Source organism: Kogia breviceps, chromosome 1, assembly GCF_026419965.1.
Source record: "Kogia breviceps isolate mKogBre1 chromosome 1, mKogBre1 haplotype 1, whole genome shotgun sequence".
In the NCBI taxonomy this organism is placed as follows: domain Eukaryota; kingdom Metazoa; phylum Chordata; class Mammalia; order Artiodactyla; family Physeteridae; genus Kogia; species Kogia breviceps.
In genome coordinates this window covers 37,959,170-37,978,838 of record NC_081310.1, presented here as the reverse complement: position 1 = coordinate 37,978,838, position 19,669 = coordinate 37,959,170, and the positions used below count along the sequence as shown (strand labels likewise).

Here is a 19,669-nt window from a genome sequence, read left to right as displayed (position 1 = left end):
AAATTATTAATCTAGTTTGTTTGTATCTATGTGAGGTAAATCAAATATTTCTAGTTAGGAATACCTCCTGTTGATATATTATGAGAGTCTCTTCCACAGCAAAATTATTTGGGTTTCCTTGTCAAATTTCCTGAAAATACTGGGTATTTTGGTACCTTAAGCCTTTTCCCATCCCAAACAAGATACTTAATTAGTATTCGCTAAGAAGGTGCATGTTCAGAGCACATTCTGGGTGGTTATAGGAGCTTCTGCCTTCCTGTGAGCAGAGAGAATTGGATTAATAAGCCCCCTGATTTTCCAAAAAATTCAGGGATGGGGATTCCATAAGGTAAGCCAGGTTATTGATGCAGGAACCCAAGATAGGGCTCAGAGTTATCAGACATGCTCTGACCCTCCTAGAAATTCTTTCTGAATAGTAAACCTAAGTCAGTAGGTTTAACTTGCTGAGCCCTATTGCTTGTTCTTTGATGATCTGAGTTTCAGAAAAGTATGCAAGAGAAGATACACAGATTATTTTCCCATTAGGTTATACTGTAATGCAACATTTTATACCTAGCTAGTTAAATGAATGATTTCTTTTGAGTTCAAGTCAAAGTGATTCTGTTCAACATCATTCATTTACAAGAGGAAAGAAACCACAGTTCAACCAGGTCAAATAAATTTGTCCAAGATTACACAGCTACTGTCAGAGCTAAGATGAGAACTCAGGCTTCTTAAAATTTAGAATATAAATCATTCATTTATTGAGATCATATGATTAGAAAATATACAGAAAAAAATTCATTAAGAACCCAATCAGTGGATTTATAAAAGAGCATGTACCTACAAAATCAATGATGGCTATTTTATTAAAATAAAACAATTTTAGGAGAAAGAAAAGATTGTTTTGGCTTATTTCAAAGTATCATCTACTTTTATTTTTTATACATTCATATTTTAACCATTATCATTTGCCTTAAAGACAGCTTTTATGTGTTCATGGAGAACTATGATAATAGACTAAAATATGTTAGTTGTGTTAAAATAAGAATTTAGAACTGCTTGATTTATCTGTATCCTTTATTAAAAGGATGCTATCTTGACCTTTGTGCTCTGAAATTTCATAGTTTTCAATTCTGAACATTAAAAAAGTCAAATTATAGTATGTATACCTAATTATGAAAAAACATCAAGGTGTCTGTATGGACAATTAAGAAAATTTTCATAGAGAGAAAATGTTTTTTACAGGAAATATGTCAATACATATCTAATTTTGACATTAGACTATAAAATAGCGGAAATGCTGTCTTTTAAGAAAAAAATTACAGTATTCATATAAACAGTGCTCTAAAAGTATTGTATAATATTACCCACCTGCTTTTCTGAGAGATTTGTTCCAGTTTCTTGGCTAATGTGCAGCACTCTTCCTTTAACTTTGTCAGAAATGAATTCTGGGAGGTCAGCAATGAATACTGTTCATTTTCTAGAAATAACAATAACCCCCCCCCAGCAACACAAGATGTTTATGGTTGTAGCTCTGCAGTGCTTCCACATGTATAGTGGTAAAAGTGCTAAGACAACCACACTTTTCCTATAAGACGCTAGATCACTTTTATGGTCCTAGGTCAAAGGCATGCTCATCTGGCAGGACACTAAATCTTGTGAGACATTTATTTCCCAAATAATTACACACCAGAAACATTTTTGATCATATCAGCTTTGTGTAATTTTTAACATGTTAATAAATTGTCAAATACCTCAAGTGAAGTCATAGATGCTTATATCTTTTTAATATGCAATATATTTTTATTTTGATAATTTTACTATAAACAGTGTCAAATTTATCACAACCAGATAATTAAAAATGAAAAAAATTGAGTAACTCTTTCTACACTGTAATTCATGCTTTATGTTTCATATCTGCTCACATATTTCACTACTCCTATCTTGCATATACTTCTCAAATCATAAAAGAAAAATATATAACTTTCCTTATTTTATTGGAAATAAATAATTTTCCTTATCTATTTAGTGTGAGCTTCAGTGAAGATCTGATCAAAGAAACTGAAGAGAGTATGTATTTTTGTGCAAAACAAAAGGAAGTATTCTCATGGTGGCTCAGTTAATACTCTTATCTAGCACTCAGAGATACTGCCCAAGACTCCTTGATCACCGGGATCCTGATAGTAGTGGAGGCAAACAATAATTCATCCTGTAATCTTCTCCTTTTGTTTTTAGTGGAAAAACAACTACCAAGCCTGGTGAATTTTCGTTTCTTCTGGCCAAACATTGTGAGAAGAAAATCTCTACTGAAAGTGATGGAGTGAATTATGTGGATCAATATGACATTTGCCTCTTTATTAGCAAACAGATTATTTAATGAATTTTACATTAGCAATTTTTCACTTACAGGATAAGCAACAATTTATTACCATGTCATCAAATATAGTATACATTAAATCACATGAAAATTATCTTTAGGTGAAAGGTTTAACAGGTCCTTTCTTTTCAGTTTTAGACAATGACTGACAAAAAAGCATATAGCATACAAAGCAAAATAAATCAAGGCACTAAAAATTAAGCAACATTTTTCTGGAAGAAACAGGATCCATTAAACTTTTGTTTTAATAGTACAATCAGCTTGGTGTATGTGGTGTGGAATTATAATGACTGACACTGTCTTGTTTTGACTAACACTGTCTGTGAACACACAACTCAAAAGTGAAAGGAACTACATAATGCTCCGACTGAACAAATCAAACTGCCTATTTTCAAAGTGCATTTTACTTTCAAATTAAAGGTAAAGAGTTACTGGCCAACTCAGTCTGCAGAATAGTGCCAATGTGATGAAAGATGGCAATTTTTAGCCAAGCTGCCAGCTGTGGTCAATGCCTTGTATTAGTGAATTTTAACAGCAGTTGTGAGAACTTGAAGAATGCAAAGGATTAAACATCACTCTAGACTGGGTTGGGGGAGGTGGGGAAATCATACAAATGCTAAAAATATTCGAAGCTGCAAAGATTAAATAAAGGAACATATCAATTTGGAGCCACTGAATTACATCCAGCTGCGACAGTGAATTAAGAACCGATTAATGGCTAAAGCTTTTCTCCAGTTTGGATGCTGAAGCAAACTCATTAGGCTTTTAGAGTAGCTATAATGTGTGTACTGTGGGAACTGTTCAGTGCTATTCAGGAGACTCTAACTGTAAGCTCAGAGCATTTCCCGCAGAGCTTCTGATGCTATTTTCTTTATATAACATGTGTGCCTGAAAACCCAGCCAAAAACAAGCCCTTTGTTTTTCTACTTTGTTGTGGTCTCTCTCAGCTTTACGTTTCTTGAACACAGGTAAATAAACTCATAATCCAGATGGTGCAACAGATGTGAGAGCAGCACTCTGAAATCAACAGACAGTGGGCAATACTTTCCATTTTCTCTTTTAAACGCTAACTAATATGTAATTCGGAATCTCCGGTGTAGTTAGCATCTGCTCCCTTCGGCCAGCCAAAGGTTACAGGTGTTCCTGATGTCATTTCACAGTAAGGCGTGGGCCTGGCTTGTGAGCAAGTGCCCAGGCTCTAATCTTTCCCTACCACCTACCAGTTTTGTCATGCTGGGCCTCCATTTGCTGTATCTTCTGTGTCAGCTCCTGCTCTCTTTGCTGGGCCTGAAGGGCTTGGGCCTTTGCATCGTTGCTAAAGCTCTGCTGAATGCTATCTTTTTCCAGTCTAAAAGGCAGAGAGGAGACAGACAGAAATTTAAACTACAGATGCACTAATCACCATCATTTCCCCTACAGACCACAGAGAGCTGATACATAGTAAATTGTTAAGCATAAGTAGACAACAATCTTTCTACAGACTCCCCCTTACTTTAGGTGGAAAATCCAAAGGACCTTTCATACAATGTTAAATACTTGCCATGTAAATGGACTAAAGTAAGCAAATTTAAAAATCAAAAAATTATGACAACTGAATAATGCTATTTTGTGACTTTAAAACACAAACACCATTCTCTATAACATTCTCAATGTTACGTACCGCCAATTAATCTTTTTTCTTTTGAATGGTCAGTATTTCCTAAAGATCCTGAAGTTACTGGAACAGCATGACTCAATACACCCAAAACTTAAATTCTTGAAACTAAGTTTTGTAGATCACCTGTGCTTTTCCTACCAAACTTGAAACAGAATCTCAAATATAATGTAGGAGATTCTATCTGGAGGTAAATAAATGATTCTGCAGTACCACATGCATGTTTTCATTAAATATTTTCACACATTAGGCCATGTAATGTGAATATAAATATGAATATGAAAATAAAAAACTTCTCCCAGCACATCATAATAAGATCCCTTTTGGGTCACACTGAAAGAAATTGCAGGATGAGAATCTACTGTAGTCAAAGATGATGTATCTCACCCCACTGTGACTGGATATTGACCAGTGGATGGGTCAATATCCCATCACAGTGGCTCCTAAAGAGAGAAACTTCCTAAACAATTAGAACCTGAGGAATGCAAAGGACCTCATCACTGGCACCACTATGGATAATGATACTGTGTGTGAGCACACACACACACACACACACACACACACACACACACACACATACACATTAGGTTGGTTCTTTATTCTCTAAATATGGGTAAGTGATATGAAAGTTTCCTTCAATTAACTGGCTTAGTTATTTCTAACTCCTAATCTTCTTATGGGCATTTCTCATCCATGCTGCTTTAGTTTACTAATTGAGATATTTACTGTCTTGTCTTGCCAAACTAAAAATAAACAATTCCATAAAGCTATCACTACTAGTCTATGTACTGCTGTGGAACTTCAAGTCACTGGCTTCTAATCATAAAGTAACATAAGGAAAGTCTGTATTGAAATCGGTCAATGCATGTGGTAATGTTGTAGTACAAAATTCCAGAATGAAAATACACCCACACCTCAATCAAATGGATCATCAGGGGACCACACTAAATGTGAAATAAGGTCCCTCCTAGTACTTCTAGTAACAACACCCCATTGACTTGCTCCAAGGTCTTGCCTCACACTCAGTTCCAAACTGGTATACTGCAACACATGGATGGTCCGTTGCGGCCACTTTTTGCCTCCCCAGTCATACCACATATTTTCTGGCCATGGAAAGCTTCCCATGTCTCTGCATTTTGCTGGGATGTTTTGTTCCCCCACCCACCTCACCCCTCTCTGCCTCCCACCAACCCGTCACCCCTGCTCAATGTATACTGCTCCTTTAGGACCTGCTCAAAATTCCCCTCCTCTCTTTCCCCTCTCTCCTAAATTAACTGTTCTTTCTACAATGACATCAGTATATGTTGTGTATGTATGCATCCTACATAGATAGCATTTATCACACTTTGGTTATTGGTTTACTTGTCTGTCTCTTTTTGCCATCTTTGTGTCTCTATACCATGAGCCCAGCTCAGTACATGGCACACAGGAAGCGGGCAGTGTTTAATGAACGGATGTTCTTATATACTTGCCATAGGGGAAAGAAGGCTGCAGTCTTTAAGTGAAGCTGCAGAATCTGCTCAAGTCTTATATGAGGTGGCAAAAACTTTCCAGACGTGAAAAAAAAGAGAGAAGGGTGTATGGAAGAGAACGGCTCTAATGGTGTTGCCAGATGGAGATGCTGCTGCTGAAGGGGTCAGCTTGAAGAGAGCACTGTGGATTCTTTCACTGAGTAACCATCCCCGAGACAGAACCCTAGTTAGAGCAGGGGATATAGGTCGGGAGACCTAGGACTCTGAGATCCCCAGTAATCGGGTGACCAAAAAATGCATTGTTCAAAACCAATACCCATTTGAGAGTGAAAATGGGCACTATTAATAATTAATAATAAGTAATTATACCAAGACAAACAGTCCTAACTGGGACTACCCTTTGTAAACTGGGGCTTATGGTTCACTTACACAAAGGGGCTGCCAGTCTCACCAGTAATTTTCAGAATGAGGAACCTAATTACTGATCTCCTAAATTTACTAGAGAAAAGAACTACTGTCTTATTGTAGTTCTCCTTATAAAACAATTTAAAAGAATGCTCTACCAACAAATGTTGTTACACATCAACTTTTGTTTCTTGAATACTTGCCTAACTTTTACTCTGTTTAAGAAACTACACATTTTATTTTCAATTACATAAAAACACGACATATTTTTGCTTTCCTACCTTCTTTATATACCCCTTTCCTTCTACGTTGCCCTCTCACCTTGCAGGTTCTTTCTGACTTAGCAGGATTTTTATAAAACCTTAACATTTTAGAACTGAGAAGGAATCTCAAATTTGTTTAATCAAATCCTCTCACATTATAATTGGGGGAAAAAAAGGAGGGTCATAAAGAATTAGAAATCTGCTCAAAAGTTACTGTAAATGCTGTAAAGGCAGAGGTGGGATTTGAAAAAATATTTTGATTTAGGAAACTTATAACACTCAACAGGTAATGCAATAATGGGTTGAAAGAATTAATAAAAATCACTTAGTTATCCAAGGAAGTGATCAGAGAAGAATCCAAACCAATTCATTTAATATTTAACATAACTCTGAAAGACACTCTGTTAGGCACAGGTCAAACAAAGATACATAAATATGGCATAGTCTTTGTCCCAATAGGGAATTCAAAATCACCAATATAGAAGGTAAAAGGTGAAATATACCACAAGAAAGGTACTAGGGAATAAAACTACTAAAGCATAGAAAAATAAGAAGTCAATTCTAGCTGGGTGTGAGAGCCTTGTGAAATATAGCTGGGCCAGGCTTCCCCAAATGGTTTTCATTCAGTTCTTACTCAAAATATTGATGATTTCACTTAACCAAACTTATAGTTACCATATTTTACAAATTGGAATAAAAGCAATGGCAGTAAAGAAGAATTTCTTGGTTGTTATTAAAATAAGGCTGAAAGATGTATTCATAATTGCTAAAACCTGGAAACAACCTAAATGTCCATTAACTGCTAAATAGATAAACAAATCGTGGTATAGCCTTACAATGGAATACTAGCAATAGTAGTAATAAAATAGTAATAAAAAGCTACTGTTACATATGACACCTAGGTGAATCTCAAAGACAGTATGCTTAAAGAAGCCAGGTACCAAAGACATATTTTATGATTTCATAAATATGATTTTATGATTTCTAGAATTTCATTTCATGAAATTCTAGAAAAGTAAACAACAGAATGACTTGTCAGTGTTTCAAGGACCTGGAGGTACAGTATGCACATGAGGGAACTTTGGGGTTGATAGAAATGTTCTATATCATGGTTATGATGCTTCTGTAACTATGTACATTTGTCAAAACACATTTAATTTCAAACTCAAAATTGGTGATTTTTATTATATTTAAATTTACCTCAGTAGAGCTGACTTTAAAAAGGAGCAAATGTATTAGAATAGGAACATCCACCTTTTTCTCCAAGTTATCCACATCACCTGTGGCAACACATGGGCATGTGGGCCATGTTGATGTTTACCTGATAACAATCGAGAGTTAAAAGGAGGGAAAAAGTACTGGGTAGGCCTCAAACACAGACTAAGCATACATTGAGGTTTAGTCTCTCCTTTTTTCCGATTATAATTCTGGTTGATTATATTTTCTAAAATGTCATTTACCATCCCATTTAAAAAATGGGATTGAAGAATTAACTTTACATTTCTAATCCTCAACTTTTCCATATTGTTTATTATTTTAAATCTTGCTATTTAGAAGAATCCATGTCACAGAGCAAAGATGATTAATTAGATTTTTTTAAGTACATTTAAAATTTTACTACTACATTAAAGGACTAAAAGTTTCTGATGATCCTAAAATTCACCAGTGAGTATGGCACAGAAATGATGAAAGCCTCAAGCCTAACCTGAGGACAAGGACGTGGTGTTACCAGTAATTTGAGGCACCAATCCTGTCTGCCATGTTCCTATTCACCTTTTTACTAGTGACTGAAGTTCTAGTATTAGATATACAACCCTTTTGGTTAAAAGGTGTTTCCTTTTTTAAAGTAAAATATAGAGAGCTTTGTGACAGTAGCATATTGGTGTAACAAAATGTATGAGACCATTTATAACATACTTACTAGCTGAGAGCCATTCTTGATGGAATTACAGAGAGAAGCAGCAGGGAGGCGCGGGATGCTATTGTGAGTTAAGATACATGATGTCCACTTGTCCCAATAATGGTGATATTATCTTTGATCACTTGGTTGATGTTATTGGTGTGCTGGAAAATGTTTAATAATTGATTTGGGGGTGGTATCCCTCATTTGCAGTGTTTACCAATTTTCATTGTACATACTTCTACCAGGTCCTATTTTAATAATATGATATTATCTATTATTCTTGTGCACTTCTTGGCTTTCTAGTCCTACAAGATGTTCCAGTTTCATCTTGTACTGTCCTTTATCAGTCTTGGAATCAGCATTTGCTCAAGGAGCTCTTGTGCCTTTTGGTGGAGAATGGTATTTAGAAATCAAGATCTGTCACTAGGTGGTACTCATTGCTACTGACAAGTCTTGGCTTCTAGGTCACCTTAGTAGACAGAGCCAGTATATGAATATACATATGAATATATAAATATAAATATGAATATTTGTCTATATGTCTTTATGTGAATATATACATACACATTCAAATTGATATCTCTAATTCCAATCCAATAACATAGATAGAAACTAGTCTTCCCTCTTTCCCTAAGTGTAACATTATTCCTCAACAGTGAGAAACTTGGAATCCATTCTTTAACATACTCATTTCCTCAAACTTGGTATACACAGAAGTGCTTTCTAAGTTGCTAATCTACTATGGAAATCAAATCTATGAGTAACTAGAATTAAATATTTCCTTATAGTTTTTAGTTTTGCTTTTTTAAAAATTGAACTATAGTTGATTTACAATATTGTGCTAGTTCAGGTGTACAGCCAAGTGATTCAGATTCTTTTCCATTATAGGTTATTACAAGATATTGAATATAGTTCCTTGTGCTATACAGTAAATCCTTGTTTTTATATATTTTATATGTAGCAGTGTCTATTAATGCTTTTCTTTAAAAGCATACACACCATTTTTCACTTGATTCTCTTTGTGTTCTGGGAAAACCACATCTTAAGAGGCATTGGAGGGACTTTCCCAGTGGCACAGTGCTTAAGAATCTGCCTGCCAATGCAGGGGACATGGGTTCGATCCCTGGACCGGGAAGATCCCACATGCCGCAGAGCAACTAAGCCTGTGTGCCACAACTACTGAGCCCATGCACCACAACTACTGAAGCCCGTGCACCACAACTACTGAGCCCACGTGCTGCAGCTACTGAAGCCCACATGCCTAGAGCCTGTGCTCCACAACAAGAGAAGTCATTGCAATGAGAAACCGGTGCACTGCAACGAAGAGTAGCCATTGCTTGCTGCAACTAGAGAAAGCCCACACACAGCAACAAAGACCCAATGCAGCCAAAATAATAATAATAATAAATTTAAAAATTAAAAAAGAGGCAATGGGGTACAGTAGAAAACTCACAGAGCTAGAGGATCCAAGTATAGTATCTACCTCCTGATTACCTATGTGATCATGAACAAGTAACTTAATTCTTTTAATCCAGGGGTTCTTCCTGAAAATAGGGCAGGAAAAAAGCCTGCTTTAAGGGTTAATAATTTTAGTAACCTATTATTTACTAACGTTTAGCATAAGCTAAGCTCTTTACATGTATTCTTTTATTTAATTTCAAACAACCCTAAGAAGTAGGTTCTCTTATTATCCTCACTTTATAAATGAGGAAACTGAAGTCTAGAGAGGGTGTACAATTTGTTCAAAGTCCCCCAGTTATTAAGGGACATAGCCAGGAAATTCAGGCAAACATGAATCTAAAGTCTATAGTATGAAACTCTATGCTTCAACATCTTACTCTGTCAGGGATGCAGAGAAATGAGATTAAGGATGACAAGAGTCTTATTTCAATTATCCGTGTGTGTGTGTGTGTGTGTGTGTGTGTGATTTACTACCCATATTATCCATCTTGATAGCCAATCCCAAGCTAGTCCTTCTTCTCCTTTCCCTTTTGTCCCATATGTTATTGTAACACTTCCTCCTACAATGACACCATCAATTAGTTGTATCCTCCTTAAAGAAATATATTGACTTTTGCAAAAACATTAAAAGGCACATAAATACATCTCCTGCCTCAAGCTTATCACAGACTCCCAGGAAAGATAAGACGTGCACATCTTAATTGGAATGTAAGTGCCTGAAGAATAGAGACCTTTGTTTTGCTCACTAATTTATTCCAAGAGCCTGGAATGGTGTGTGGAATACAGTTGTGCAGTCAACAAATATTTGATGAATGAATGAATGAGTGAATGAATGAATGAACAACTGTTAAGGAACAGAAAATACTAAGTATCCTTACAGGTTTAAGGATCCTCCTACCTACTGATTAGAAGAAGAGAATGGGATAAAATAATCCCTATTTTGGCCAATAATTTAATTTAGTTTTATTACTGTTACTGATAATAACAACAAAATAAAAACAAAGTAAAATTAGTAGACAGAATGATATCTTCCATGAAGAACCAAAATCCTGTTTACTAGTAACAAGGACTATGTTCTCATATTTGAGCAAATGTATAAATACAGGGATGGAACAAATAGGGAAAGGAAAATACAAGAGGGCTAGGATTCAGTAATCCCTACTTCCTCAAGTATGCAAAAAACTTCATAGCATTATACATATTTCCTAGAGGAAATTATTTCTTTTTTTTTTCTTTTTTTTTTTTTTTTGTGGTACGCAGGCCTCTCACCGTTGTGGCCTCTCCTGTTGTGGAACATAGGCTCCGGACGCGCAGGCTCAGCGGCCATGGCTCACGGGCCCAGCCACTCCGCGGCATGTGGGATCTTCCCGGACCGGGGCACGAACCCGTGTCCCCTGCATCAGCAGGCGGACTCTCAACCACTGCGCCACCAGGGAAGCCCCGAAGGAGGAAGTTATTTCTATTTTCTTCCCTGCAAAGTATATCAGAATTTTAAGTACAATGTTGAAAGTTGAGTTATCAGATCAGAGCCTGAGTCATTTCTAGGATAGGAAGCAGAAACAAAGGAGGTCAACTTCTTTCAAAGGAATAAACACAAAAGAAAGGAAATAATTCACAGAAACTTTCCTAAAAATATTTTTCCCTCCAAAAATGTTCTCTTATAGTATCTCCAAAATAATTTGAAAACTCTAACCTTCAAGGCCAAGGAGGTGTGCTCGACTTTATATTGCCAGCTTCTATTACACCTCCTGAATAACTCACACTTATTTAAGACAAAACCCACAGACTTTTACCATCTCATCATCTTCTAGTGTCTGTGCTTTCTATTTTACAAAGCACAGTCAGATGCATTGACCTCTTTATTCTTCATAATAATTCTGTAAGGCAGGGAGATGGAGCAGATATCCTTGTTTGACAGATGAAGTATCTCAAGCTCAGAGAATGAAGAGATTTGCTCAACACCACACAGCTACTAGTAAGTTTGGTGTCCTTTCCATTCCACGGCATTGCCTTACATGAGAAGTTTAGTAAAATTCTATTGCTCATCCAATTCAACAAATACTTAAACACCAATTTGTGCCAGGCACAAATGTGTGGGGATGCAATAGTATACAAGATACAGACCATGACCATCCCCTCGAAGAGTTCATGGTCTCGTGAAGAAAATAGACAAGAAAAAACAACTAAAATAGTAAGGTAAATAATAAAATGGAGCTAAATTCCTGCTATCATACAGTGGATAGGACAGGAGTTGGGGAGTAGCTAGGCACAGTGAGGGAGGATTTCAGGAAGCTTAAAATATTAGAGGCTTAAAATGAGTAGTAATTAGCCATATAAAGAAAGAGAGGAATATTGTTACAAGTGAAGTGGACAACTGGTACAAAGGCCCAGGGAAGAGAGAGAATCAGGTGCCTTTGGAAACAAAACTGCAAACAGTTTTGGCACGAGTGGAAGGTAGAATATATGTGTTGTGGGGTAGAAGCGAGCAGTTGGTGGAGGGGAGACTGAAGAAAGATGAGACTGGAGATGTAGGCAGGAGCCAGAACATGAAGCTATTTTTAAGGACTTCATCCTCAGGGAAATAGGGAGCCAATGTAGGGTTTTAAGCAGGGGAGTGTTGTGATCACACTCGAGCTTTAGAAAGATCACTCTGGCTGCAGTGTGGGGAACAGATGGGGAAGGGACAACATTAGAAGCAGGCAGAGCACTTATTACTACAGCAATAGCAAGAGCAATTTTGGTAATTGTTTCTTAGATATAGTAGATATCATAGATAGATACTGAGACTGAATAGCCATCAAATGCACATTTCAGGATTTTCAGCCTTGAAATTTCTTAAGTAGCTCAGAGGTCTCAGAGGCATTAAGTGCTTGTCTTGATCAAAGTTCCTGGGAGAATATTAGGCCCTCCCATATTCTATTTTACAATACCATGGGCCCAATTCTAAAGACTAAAGAATAAGAACAAGCATGCTTTGCATGAAATAAATTAGACCATGATTTTGCCTTTGCAACTTCATATTGTCAAAATATTCATATTTCCATCTCTGACTTTTCTGTGTAAACTAATAACATTGGTCCACTCTTGCCTTTCATCTCTGAAAAATATCAGTTTATCTACATATTCCCAATAATTAATTAATCCTTCTGATGAGTAACTTCAAATTAGACATCAGTACGATCAATATATATTATGATGGCATTTCTGTAACCTCTCAATGGATCTGCATCACTGTCAAATACAATTGACTGAAAGAGTTTATATTCTATTATTTAAATGTTTTGGAATTAATTTCTAGGATCCATTTTTAAATGGGGAACATGTTGATTACTTTGTGGCTATTAAATTTATTCAGAAATATGCTATAATAGCAAGAGTTACAATTATTAAATACATGTCATAATGTCTCATTTCTCAAGCATAACAGAGTAATGCTTCATTTATCTGGAATGTTGGGAGATGAGCCGTTCCACGAGAGAGAATTTTCCAGGTATTAGACCCATACAAATCTGACCATTTGCAGTAGAAATATCTAAAATATATTACAGGGCTTCCCTGGTGGCGCAGTGGTTGAGAGTCCGCCTGCCGATGCAGGGGACACGGGTTCATGCCCCGGTCCGGGAAGATCCCACGTGCTGCGGAGCGGCTGGGCCCGTGAGCCGTGGCCGCTGAGCCTGCGCGTCCGGAGCCTGGGCGCCGCAACGGGAGGGGCCACAGCAGTGAGAGACCCGCGAACCGCAAAAAAAAAATAAATAAATAAAATAAAATAAAATATATTACATCTCTGCTTCCTTAAGCAAACTACACCAAATATCACAAACTCTTCATAATCAAGGTTCATAATGCCTGCTTGCAGCTGCATTCCCTTTGCTAGGAAGCTCCTAGGAATCACTGCTCATTGTTGTATTTTCAGGTATCTACCACAGTGACTGGAAACAGCAGACAATAGATAAGATCTGTTGCATGGAAAGTCTCAGGTGCTATCTGAACCAAACAGAAAGCATACAGAAGCACTAACCTGCTTCTTATAATTTTTTTTTGATTAGTTTTCTATGATTTGCTGCCATGTTTTTTGTTTTGTTATGTTTCAAATTTTTTTAAATATATAAAACTGATGTTTAGGATAGTTCCACTGATCCTACACAGAAAAGTGCAAGGGCTTTGTGATATTTATTTGCTTCTTAAAAGTACTTTTAAATTTATATCTCAGTTTATGGCTATGTGTCAAATGGCTGAATTTACCAGAAGTCTACGTCTGAGGAAGTAGGGAAGTTCTGTAAGAAAGACAGCAGGGTTTTCATTGTTGTACGTGATTGGCCTTTGGTCAACCACCCAGTATGTTTGTACAAAGAAATTAGGATTGTGATCTGCTGACTGACCTTGGCTTGATAACAAAAACACAGTTCATTTTTAAAGCTTGATTAAGATCTCTATAACCTCTCCATTGTTGCACAAATCTCTGGGGCTGAAAAATACTATGCTTATAGAAGAAGAAAACTGACCTGAGGCCAAGTTCTCAGATTTCTAACTTCAGTATAATTCTCACTCTTCTAAATAAGAAAATCATTGTTCTTGTCACAGTAATTAGGTCATTTTCCACATCAAAACATTTTTCCTTTTAGTCATTTCATGATTTAACGTTATTTCTATTTGGCTTGTTAACACTTGCTTGTAACTATTTTTATCTATATCCTTAACTGTTTCCTCTGCTTCAGGAACTTAAAGTGTTTGTTGGATTTTCTTCTTCCTCAAGCCATTTCTAAGCCACCATCCTCATCATTCTTATAGTTGAAGAACTGTCCTTTCTATTCCTGAGAACCTGCTTTTACCTTTATTCTAAATCTATTTATATTCAAATTCATTTCTAGGAGGCAGCCTGTCTTGAGCCTACCCAAACCAGCAGAATTTGTGCCCTAAGAAAAGAAACATGAGCAACTAAAATCCTAAAATATGTCTAAAAATAAAGTCGTACTTTTGGCCTTTATCCCTTAGTACATAAACTTCACCGCCAGCAGGGCTGGGTTGGTCATTCTTTGTACACAAGGAGGTAGGGATTAAGGGTGCATACTTTGGTGTCAGCCAGACTGGGCATCAGAGTCTCCATACCTCCACTTACTAGCTGTGTACCCTAAGTGAGTTACTTACCCTATCACTGTTTTCTCGAATGTGAAATGGGGTTAGTAACAGTACCTCTCCTTATAAGACTAGCATGATATTGTATGTAAAATATACTTAGTATAGTACTGACACATTGTAAGTGTTCAAAAATATCAATTAGTGCCATTACTATTATCATTATTATTTCTTAAAAGATGACTACTCAAAGTGTAACAATCAATATAATTACCTCAAAGACAAAACACCTTGAGGAAAGAATAAAAAATTTCCTCAGTTTACTGATAAAACCTACATAGGGGGAGGTGGTATTGCACAGTGGATGTGAGCTTGGGCTTTGGACACACAGAGTCCAGAATTGAACCCTGGCTCCACTATGTACTAGTTGCATGACACCAGAGTGGAACTTCAGCCTAAGGCTTATTTTATCATTTAATAAAATGATATTATTAGAATATGTGAGATAGTCTACATAAAGCAACCAGCAATGTCCAGCCCAGATCATTATTTGAAAGGTGCCTAAATTCAACTAGTGGACTGGCATCTAATTATTTGTCAAATTTACTTTCCATAGCTCTTAACATGTAAAGGTAAAGATGGGACAGTAAGATATGGAAGAACTTATTGTAATTTGCTGCTGGTTCAGCTGCTTTCTCTATCCTCCTCCTCCCCTCAAAGTGACAGTTCCTCAGAAAAAAATTAACCAAAGTTAGTCCTGGCTACCAGCTTTAAATTAAAAAGCTGACATAATTTTCTTATTTGTTCAGAATGATTCCAATTATTGTAGAAACAGACTTTAGGGTTTATGACTGCATCTACAGTGGGCATTGTGGGAAAGCCAGGAAAACTGAGGAACAAAAGGTCTAGGGCTACAGTGGCTTGTACGGCAGCCACTGGCCACATGTGGCTACCGAGTACTTGAAATGTGGCTAGTTTGAAGAGAGACATGCCTCAAGTCTGGACTGCTGCGAAGAATTAGAAAAAAGAGTAAAATATATCTAATTAATTTATATCGATTACATGTTGAAAAGATACTATTTTCTATACGTTGGGTTAAGTATACTATGTTGTTAAAATTAATTTCACTTGTTTCTTTTGAAATATGTTTATCTGGAAATTTTAAATTGAATATGTGGTTTGCATTTCGTGGCTCCCATATTTCTACTGGACAGTGCTGATTTGAGCATAACTCCTTTTCTCCTTCCCTAAAGCAGAGCATCATTTTTAATCTTGATGTTCCATAAATCAAAATAACCACGTTGCCAAACACTGCTAATTCTAAATGTCTCACGAAGATATAAAATCTCATAATTCTTATAAAAAATCCAAAACTATTAAAATAACATTTTCTTATCTTGATAAACTTCTCATTTGCTTCAGCTAGTCACCATTACTTGAAAAGGAGAAACAAAGAAGAATTCTAATAGAAAACTAAGAAAAGCTGAAGTAGTCACCACATTATACAAATGTAAGCAATACAAGCTTTTTTTTTTTTGTAAATCAGATTTGGTTTGAAGCAAATCCCCAAATACATATTCATATTTAAAATTAAATTATAAAGCATATTAAAAAATTATTCCATACAGCCAAGCTGGCAAATTATAGAAAAATGTCCAGTTATATACATAGATTATAGGCTCCTAATAAGTTAATGTGCATATAGTTGGAAAATATTTATCATTTAATAGTCTCTGTATAATTGTTAAATGGAAAATAGCAGGTTCTCTATGATCCGCCCTCCCACAGATTTCTTTCCTGAATCTTCAGCAATCATCCTCATATCATTCATTCTTTGTTTCTAGTAAGAAACTAACAGTTTCAAAGTCTATCAAGAGTATTAGTTAATCAATCAATCTGTCAACCAGTTTTTAATAAATTATCCTACTGCTTGGTGAGTTAATCTGTTGCCTTTGTAGTTTTTACTTATTGCAAAACATTATCTCCATTTCATGAAATACAAATAGGCTGCTGAATGGTTTCAAACCTCTAGAAACATTGGTGGAATTTATCTGTTGAGAGAAATATAATTCAAGGATCCGGAAAGGAGAATGAGTGGGAAAGCCAGGACCACACATAGTAAGCCCTCATGAGAATCACAATTCCAGTCATCATTATCATTACAAAGTCGTTCTTTATAGAAAATCTCACTTGAAATATTTATAAATTATGGGCACCTCCAAGTGCATTTATAGAAACATTAACACATTATGAGTGCTAAACTTCTTAATTTCCAGAGCTTACTGCCCATGAGTTGCTGCATTTCTTCAGAATACAGTAAAGGATACACACAGAAGGGAGGAATATCAGTATGCCAACAATGGAAGGAGAATGAAATCTACTGCAGAGTTTGACTTAGGGTCCCATACTTTAAATCTGTGCCAATAATCCTTAGCAGAAGATTGTTTAAAATAATTTATACCCCAAAGTACCCATAATGTTTTATTCTATAAAATCTTATTCTAAGAGTCAAGCTTTGAAAGGTACATAAATTCAATTAGCTGACTGGCATCAAGTTATCTAATTGTCAAATTTATTTTCCATAACTGTTAACATATAAAGGCAAAGTTGGAACAGCGGATACGGATATGGAAGAACTTGCTGTAATGTCACTCTGGCACAGCTAATTGTTCAAGTAAGGGTCAAAGATGTTCCCCCTCTCTCACTTCCATTTCAGAGCACTGATTACACCTAAAGTGAAAGTTACTTACCTCCCTGCTCTCTTTGTGAATGAAAGTAAAGTGGGAGGTGGGGGCAGAGACTGAAGTCCCAGAGGCACACATGAGATAAGAAAACAAATAATTTCCACATGATAATTCTCAGTTGTCCTACCACAAAATAATTTAAATAATTTAATTTTGTGTATTCCCCAAAACCTGATTCCTGGGAGATATGCGGAGATTTAACAGAAAAGTTTCCCTAAGTCATATAAATTTGACGGAAATACTGAAAACTAAATTTCTTTCTAAAGAAAGTCATACTGTGTGTTAGCATATTAAAATCTCTGAGAAGCCCTACTGTCAAGAACCCTATTTTTTTTTGTTTGTTTGTTTTTTAACGGTACGCGGACCTCTCACTGTTGTGGCCTCTCCTGTTGCGGAGCACAGGCTCCGGACGCGCAGGCCTAGCGGCCATGGCTCACGGGCTTAGTCGCTCCGCGGCATGTGGGATCTTCCCGGACCAGGGCACGAACCCGTGTCTCCTGCATCGGCAGGCGGATTCTCAACCACTGCGCCACCAGGGAAGCCCCCCCTCTTTGCTTTTTGTTTCAAGAACCAATAACCATGTGCCCGAGTCCAAAAAGAAAATTATTTTCCCTTTCAGCAACAGGTTGTGTGAGATTTCTACAGAAAGATTTTAATGTGTTTATTCAAATTAGTCATATTATCAATGAATACAAAGGAGTAGTATGTGGAATGCAGGGAAAAGCACTAGACCAGGAGCAAGGAGATGGAGATTCTAGGTTAACTTCCACTAAATGACTGTTGACCTTGGGCACATCACTGAACTTCTCTGCGCCTCAGTTCTCACATATTATAATGAGTATTGGCCTACATAGTTTCATTAATTCATTCATTTAAGATGATCTTCAGTTCAGGACAGTTTATAAATCTAAATACACTGTTTTCTAGATTTTACACATACATACACACACACACACACACACACACACACACACACACACACACAAAGTATGTAGTTACATAAACCTTGTCCACTAGGTTGTAGGATAACTATAAAGAAGAATCATGCTCTCTTCATTTAAAAATTTTACAGTGCCTAAATGTTCCCTCTACAGCTGGAATAGAACATGCACTCAATAAATGTTGAATGAATGCCTCTTTAACATCAATCAACACTTATCCCTTCATTCAAAAAAAATTCAAGACCCCTATGATGTAAGACACTATGCTGGGTACAACTAAGTTTACATATTTCTGGAAAGCTATTAGTTTTACCTATAAAGAGCTTGCAATTTAATTTGCAGTATGAGTATCAGATGATGACACTAATTGTTGCAGTTTCTGTTCACTACCTTTCAATTTGAATCCCATAATTCAAGTGAGTTTCATGGTATTATTTTATACAGCAGCACCATGCTATTAACATTACTATAAAAACGTGTTTAGTAACTATGATAGAAGAGATGGCAAAGTCAGTATATTACAGTGAAAGCAAGTATGTTCTAATCAATTTTATGTAAAATTTTAGATTAATAAGAGTATCTATTAGATGAAAACTTCTTGACGAGTTGGGGGAAAAAATATTTTATAGCTGATTTTTAAAAATCAGGTTATCAATTTCCTTTTATTAGAAGACATAACTATTTTCCCTTCAAATGTATAGTATGTAGCCTCATCCAGTCTTTAAAGTGACCAAAAGTGTTGACCTCTACAAACAATATAAGTGTAAATAAACATCTTCTATAACTGCTAATTAAATTTCAGTTCTCCTCTTTACAGACAAAAGCATGCCATGGATCATAGACATTTTCTCTAAAATCAGAATGTCCCAAAGCACTCTGACCTAATCAAATGTAATCTATTCGATCTAGGCTGCTCTGAGATGGGGAATGTGAATACAGTGCTCCTTGAATTTACTCTGAGTATTTAATCTTTGTGAGAAGAATGCAGAAACTCTTGTGAATAAATTATTAGATCTTTAAAATCCTAAAATAATTGTGCATTTTCATTGTTTTTCCTAGTGATTGCTTTATAACAGCTCCTCCTCTACTGGCATCTTTTTATCAGTAATGTAACAGGAACTTTTCAAGGACAAGAGTGGAAGACAAGGGCCCACATAAATGGCATGCATGATGTGACCAGACAGATGATTAGCAACATGTCTTTAGTTTGCAGAGAGGTTTCATTTTCATAGGTCTAAGAAAATTTTTTAAAAGTCCTCCTTCTTAGCCCCACTGTAAACTGTTCCGATTGTAAATGATACTTAATTTGCAGGTGTCTGCCTAAAGGCAGGTCACTGAAAGTCAATAAAAATCAGGGCAATCTCAGCAACAGAAATTAACCTGAAGATCATGGC

General features: G+C 36.3%; 1 protein-coding gene across 6 annotated transcripts in view; it reads right to left on the bottom strand.

Annotated features, from left to right (window-relative positions):
* Positions 1 to 19,669, bottom strand: part of SDCCAG8 (SHH signaling and ciliogenesis regulator SDCCAG8) — a 268,459-nt gene that overhangs the window by 93,584 nt on the left and 155,206 nt on the right. For 5 of the 6 annotated variants that reach the window (XR_010840028.1, XM_059079192.2, XM_067030707.1 and 2 more), the window contains 2 exons: positions 3,580 to 3,707; positions 1,354 to 1,462 (listed from right to left, as the gene is read on the bottom strand). Coding sequence is in view for 4 of the 6 variants with exons in the window: in XM_059079192.2 (XP_058935175.2) it covers positions 1,354 to 1,462; positions 3,580 to 3,707 (237 nt within the window). In the remaining 2 variants the exon portion in view is untranslated. The remainder of the gene's footprint in view (positions 1 to 1,353; positions 1,463 to 3,579; positions 3,708 to 19,669) is intronic. The other variant, XR_010840016.1, reaches the window with a different exon arrangement.